The 6,688-nt window shown below is 47.5% G+C and overlaps 1 protein-coding gene across 1 annotated transcript in view; it reads left to right on the top strand.

Annotated features, from left to right (window-relative positions):
- Window positions 1-6,688, top strand: part of HPS3 (HPS3 biogenesis of lysosomal organelles complex 2 subunit 1) — a 46,895-nt gene that overhangs the window by 23,805 nt on the left and 16,402 nt on the right. The window contains exons 6-7 of the mRNA XM_045295009.1: window positions 523-633; window positions 5,133-5,287. Of these exons, the coding sequence (XP_045150944.1) occupies window positions 523-633; window positions 5,133-5,287 (266 nt within the window). The remainder of the gene's footprint in view (window positions 1-522; window positions 634-5,132; window positions 5,288-6,688) is intronic.

Genomic DNA, 6,688 nt, shown 5'->3' with positions numbered 1-6,688 from the left:
TCTTTCCTCTATTTCCCTTGACTTTCCTCCCGTCCCACTATCATGGTCAGTCCCCACCAGGGTTTCAGCAATTCCTCTTTGTTAACATTACCCCTGATCATGCCCTACCAGACCTCCCACACCCGCCTCACCACCAATTTGGATCACTTGTTGTTCCCTTTTGTTATGGATTGGATTGTGTGCTTACATAAGCAGAGGCACCACCAGGTCTGGTGGCTTAGCCAGTGCAGTAAAGCATGGTGCCGGTGCCAGCCCCAGCCCGGCCACAGAGACCGAGAAAATCCTCAGAAATGCTTTTTATCAATTTTAGTCTTAGACCGTTGTGACGTACATAACTGTAAGTTGGTGTAAGTGTGATATTTCTTGGCTTATAGGAATACTCCCAGCAAAACTCTTGTAAAATGTTTCTACAGCCGGATGTGTTTCTGGTGAACAGAAGCCGCTTTTTTTCCCTTTAATTACTACTATCTTCTCGAAAAAGATATTGGTTCAGAGGTTCACAGATACCACTTACCCCAACAGTGTGGCTACAGCACCAGGAAGTTTGACAAAATCAGCAACGACAAGAATACTGGCAGCAATGAAAACAGCCACGTGAATTGCCAGCAGAAGAAACCCCGGGATTTCGAGCACGTCTGTACCTACGATCCAGGGCAGCTCGATCGGGGCACAGTGCCACCTAGGCAGGTCCAGCTCGCAGGGGCCTGTGTGCCAGCGGCAGACTGCCCGTCCTGCGCTGCCCCCACCACTGTTCTTACTGGGAGCCGTGGCGGCAGCCGCCTTGTCAATTCGCTTTGTCAAGAGTGCGCCTCTTTTTCGGCTGCCACTGCTTGACCAAGCGTGATGTACGCTTCTCCTGACCACATGTCCAGAGCGCAGGAGACAGTCTCGCCCTCCTTGCTCTAAGGAGCACTGCGGCAGATCGCCTTGCTCTTTTGGCAGGCTGTGGTACCTTCAGTAGTTGTCACCAGCAGCATAGTTCAGAAGTATTGATTTTCCTGTGGTCTTCCTTATTCATTGTCCAACGTTCACATGCGTAGGAGGCCATTGAAAATACCACAGGTTGGGTCAGGTGTACCTGAGTCCCGAAGCCTCAAAGTAACATCCTATTCCATTCTTGAAAGAAGTCTTCTTGTGTGGGAGATTTACCCAATACAACGCATCAGTCGATCTCTTGACTGCTGCTTCCATGCGCTTTGATTGTGGCTCTAAAGAAGTCAAAGCTTTTTTATTGATTCAATCTTTCCCCCATTTATCACGATGTTACCTGTTGGTCTAGTTGTGAGGATTTGGGTCTTCTTTACCTGGAGTCGTCATCCGTGCCGAGGGCCGAAAGCCTTGATCTTCGTTAGCAAGTGTTCAGGACTCATTTTCAGCCAGCAAGGTTGTCCTCTGCAGACCACAGGTTGTTAGTAAGCCTTCCTCTAATGCTGATGCCGAATTCTTTTCCCTATACTTCAGCTTCTCTGATTATTTGCTCACCGTAGAGTTTGAATAAGAGTGAGAGAGGATGCAACCCTGATGCACACACCTCTGTTCCATTCACACAACTGCCTCTTGCTCCAGGTACAATTCCATACGTGAGCACAGTGAAGCGTTCTTGGATCCCCATTCTTCTCAAGGCTGTCCACAGTTTGTTATGATCCACACAGTCCTTTGACTGTTTCTTTGCATAGTCAGTGAAACACACGTAAACATCTTTCTGGTTTTCTTTGCTTTCAGCCAAGATCCATCTGACGTCAGCAGTATAGATACCCCTTATTCCATGTCCTCTTCTGAATCCATCCTGAACCTCTGGCGTCTCTCTTGTCAATGTAGTGCTGCAACTCTTGTTGGATGACCTTCAGCAAAACTTTATTTGGATGTAATTTTAATAGTAGTGTTCTATAATTTATGTGTTTGTTGGCTCATCTTTGGATTGGGTATAAATATGGATCTCTCCTAGTCAGTCGGCCAAGTAGTTAGTGTCTTCCAAATTTCCTGGCATAGATGAGTGAGTGCTTCCAGAGCTTCATCAGCTTGCTCGCACATTTCGATTGGTATTCCATCAATTCCGAGAACCTTGTGCTTGGCTAATGCTTTCAGCATCATTGGTTCATGTTCTGATGCTACCTCTTGAAATGGTTGAATGTTAACTCGTTCTTTTTGGTACAGTGACTGTGTATTGTCCAAAGTACATGAGACAAAGTACTTTGCATTTTGACTGTCTATTTATTTATTTATGGCTTAATTGTATTTCTGCTATATACGGTTTAGCTTCTGGTATTTCTGTTATGATTAAGACAATATCGTAGGCTTTTTTGCTGTTGTTTTTTTTATAATAAAATGTAAGCAGCAATTGTATAGAGCTGTTACCAAACCTAACCACATCGATATATTTATGAGCACAAAATTGAAATAAAATTCATTAAAATTATTTATTTATACATTCATAGTAGGCCTTTAATTCTCTTGCTAGTTTTATAAGCCCTTTACAACCTCCAACATTTCCATAATCTTTCATACGAAGGTTAATGGGTTTCCTAGATCAGTAACCTCACTTTGAGTAAGAAGTACTATGTTTACTCTCTGAGAAGCTCTCCACCACAAAACAAACAGGCCACTTAACCGAGGAAGTGCTCTGGTTTCATGATCTTGAATTCCTGGTCTCAGAAATATACCGATCCTTGGTATGATGCTCACCAGATCCCATTTCACATCTGAAGGTGTAAGCTGTTGGAATGTTTGTTAGGAATGTGCAGCACGTGTCTCAGAGGGGCCGTTCTGCCTTGACCCGTAGGGTCCCTGTGACTTGGACTGGACTCCTGGAGAGTGAGCTTGGTTTGTGTGGCTCTTTTTCTTTGGAAATCCAAAGTTGGTGTGAAAAGCCTAGATTGACTTTTCTCAGAAAACGCATTGTTTAGCAGTGATGATGAAATAAATAAAGCTGCCCCCCTTGATTATGCTGACTCGAGGTGCCCCCAGGTATGCGGACACAGCTGGCAGTGTTTTAGGGGCAGCGTGGGCTGGTTTCTCAGGGACTCTTGGCGTGGCTTCCGCCGCTGTCAGTGGCCGGCAATGGCTGACCCGTAGGCTCTGGAATCACAGCTTCCCCGTGTCTTTCAGCGTGAAAGACAAAACACGGAATCTTCTTCAGAGATTTCTTTTTTAAGAGAAAGCTTTCTTTTCCTCCGGGGAAAAAATAGAAGCGGGCAGAGAATAACCTCTTACTGTCTTCCCGAGAAGCCCTGGTAGAATAGTGGTTCACGCGCCGGGGCCATGCTAATCACAAGGCCAGCAGTTCAAAACCACCAGCTGCTCAGAGGGAGAAAGAGGCGGCTGTCCACACCTGGAAAACGTGACGGGCTTGCACACTCACAGGGGCCGCTGTGTGCTCTCCTGCGGTCGCTGTGAGTTGGAAGTGACTGGGTGGCAGTGAGGTTGGTCTTGGACTTGACGCGGTGCCCACCCACTGTTCCCGACACCTTACCTCATTTTCTTCAGTCTGTTGGTTTTGTCCTTAAAAATCTCAGAAATACAAAGTTGTGTCGCTTTCTATAACAGAGTGTGGGCTACATAGTCGACTGAAGTAAGATCAAACTGTATTTGAAAATAAATCATCATTTCAGGTCTCTGGGGTCCATACAACCAAAGGGCAGGGACCCCGGGAGAGGATGGACAGCTCGTGGGGCATGTGGCCATGAGGTCAGTCCTCCTGGAGGGAGAAGAGAGGGACAGGGATGGTCATTTGCACCCGTGCCTCTCCTTCTCTGTGACTGCCCTGCTCGGAGACCCTCCATGTCACCGGAGCCGGCACGGCGTCATGTCGCTGGCCTGCTGATGCAGCTGTGGGAGTGGTGCCCGTTGACACAGTCTCCCCAGCCTCGCCGCATCTGCTTCCCAGGCTGCTCGCTCGGGCTTTGTCTCCTGTCCTGAGCTCCTGGCTCCTCCGAGGTTTTGCTCCTCAGGAACAGAGGTCAGGAGGGGTTTCTCCCCCAACCACTTTGTTCAAAGGAGCGGGGACGCCAGGCCCTCAGACGGAAACTTGTCCTTGGGAGCTTGGCGGCCAGCACCAGGCGGGAGCTCTCTGGAAGAGTGCTTGGCTTGTCTTAAAAAAAATTGTTCTTAATTTATAGATCATTTTATTGTAATAATCCATACATCATTTGTATCAAGCACATTTATACATATGTTGCCATCATCGGTCTCAAAATATTTTCTTTCTGTTCAAGCCCTTGGTATCAGCTCCTCTTTTCTTCCCCTCCTTCTCCCACCCTCATGGACCCCTGATAAATTATAAAGTGTTATTGTTCCCATATGTTATACTGCTCGCTGTCTCTTTTAATCTGCGTTACTGTGTTCGGCCCCTGGGGACGGGGGAAGGGTAGGGATTCTACGTCATTGTAGTCAGTTCTCTATTTCTCCCCCTCCCGCCACCACCTTCCCCTACCCTCATGGTGTTACCCTTCCCACTTCTGTACCTGAGGGGCATATCTGTCCTGGATTCCGTGTGTCCAAAGTGCATATCTGTTCCCGTGTACATGCTCCAGTCTAGCCAGATTTGTAAGGTCATGATAGTGGGGGGAGGAACATTGGACTTGAGTTAGTGGCCCTTCAGAGGGAACCTCCCCGTCCAGGGTTTCCTGACAGACTCAACTTGTCTGCCCCTCCAGACCCTGTTCATATCTGAGGGGCCAACTGAGCCCCTGAACACGGCCATCATTTCTCTCAACGTGTTTAACCATAAAGAAATCGTTGGTGGATTCCGTATGCAGTTGAGTGTCTTTTTATGGTGTCTGATGTTGCCGGGAAACTCCTCCCTGGGCCCCTTCCCGCTGTATCCATCTGCAGAGCAAACTGGTCCAGTGTAGAGGGACTCCCCCAGTGCAGACCCAGGACCGCAGTTCTAGAACAGTCTGCCAGAGCCAGGGCAGAGAAGCGGTCTGTGGGCCCTGTGTGTCTTTGTGGCAGGCACACGTGTATTTAGATAATTGGTAACCTCAGTTTAATTGTCTCTAACTAGGATGAAAATAAAGCCGTACGTGGTTCTTAGGGACAGTAGAGGGTTTATCACACGTCATTTCAGTGGTTCATGCTCATGCGCATTGTCATGTATTTCTTGGTTAACTTGATGTCCCCTCCCCCCCAACTAGGCTTGCCCACCTGTCAGTATGGATGTCTGTGCCCTGAGGATACAGCTCTTCATCGGCCTGAAAGCCCTCTGCCACTTCAACAACCACGTCACACTCCTGACCAAGGCGGGCCCGGAGACCGTCCCAGCACAAAGACAGTCGCCCAAGAGGCTCCTGTGAGCACCCTCGCAGCCAGGCCCCGTGTGCCGAACTCGGTGCTGTTGTCCGTGTGCACCTTTTGAAAATGAAAACCTCGCAGGGCCAAACCACTTCCAGGGCAGTCTTGTTTAGGTTCCAGTGCAGCCCTCTCCAATCCCCCGTACAGTCCACCTGGAGCCCGTCAGGAGAGAATTCATTATAAACTAGTTTCAGGATGCGTCAGGCTTATTTGTTTTTACAAAAGAAGTTGCACTCAGTAAAAACCAGCGATACATCACTGTAGACGTCCAAGGCCCTGCTGTTCTGTATGCTGACCGAGGAAGACGTCGGCTATAAGGTCCTTCCTTCTCAGTGCTCCTTCGACCTTTGTTGGGGTGCATTTTTACCCAGAGATGATTTTCTGGTATTTCAAAAGAAACTCACAGTGTGCTTCTAATCTTAGAACAAACTGTAGTCGTTAGACGTGTGCTGGTCTACCCCTCCTTTTTTTTTTTTGGTCCATTAATCTCCGTTATCTCTTGGGCTTCCTGCCTTCAGATCACATAGAATGCTAGACCCAGACCAGTCCTGTTGCATTTTGACACTGCCTGCCCACACTGCAGTCTCGTCCGCACCCTTTCCTAAGTGAAACATCACCGGGGAAGAAACGTGGAAGCAGAGAAGCACACGATGTATTTCGAGTCAGATACCGGTTTTTATTTTAATGCGTCTTTGCCTTTTTTTCTTCTTTTTAATTGTGCCTGTGCTTGGATTCACCAGCAGGGATAACCGGAGGCAGACTTGGTAACTGAGCCCTTGCAGTGCTGGGAGACTTACTGATCCTCTTAGGTTTTGGTGAGAGGAAAAGCAAGGTGTCACCCCGCACACTTGATTCTTTCAAGATCGTTTGAAATGCCCATTTGTGTGGGATTCATATGGTCAGGGTTGTCATTTCAATGAGAGCGTCTCTACTACAGGAAACACATCACACAGTGAAAGCCCCAAACGAGGTAGTGCGTCAAGCAGATGTCAGGTTATAGATGGTGTATGTAATTTCCCAGCAGCTAATTTTGTATGTTTTGTCTATTTCCCCATTTGCAGTGTTTCTCGGATGGAGCTTTTGTCTGGATCTATGGTACAGAGCAGTGGGCCTCATGCAGGGGTCCTGGTTCTTAAACTTTGGACTTACTGCCCATTTAAGACTTCCAGACTAAATTGGAAGTGATTGATTTATTAGTGCACAAGAGTGAAAGCGTGCTGAATATGTTAGTCCTAAGAATTTCTTTCTCCATCCTAAGCAATTTATGTTCATATTTATCTTAAGACAACATGTTCATGTGTAATTTGAAGGGCTCAGCTGGATAAAGTGGTTGACGAGTGATTTTTAGTCTAGACCAGTGGTTATCAACCTGAGGGTCGCGACCCCTTTGGGGATCCAA

The sequence above is a fragment of the Echinops telfairi genome, unplaced genomic scaffold, assembly GCF_000313985.2.
Source record: "Echinops telfairi isolate 266 unplaced genomic scaffold, ASM31398v2 ScPeMD7_4225;HRSCAF=4972, whole genome shotgun sequence".
In the NCBI taxonomy this organism is placed as follows: Eukaryota; Metazoa; Chordata; class Mammalia; order Afrosoricida; family Tenrecidae; genus Echinops; species Echinops telfairi.
Note: the sequence above shows the minus strand (reverse complement) of the source record. Positions and strands in the feature narration are given on the sequence as shown.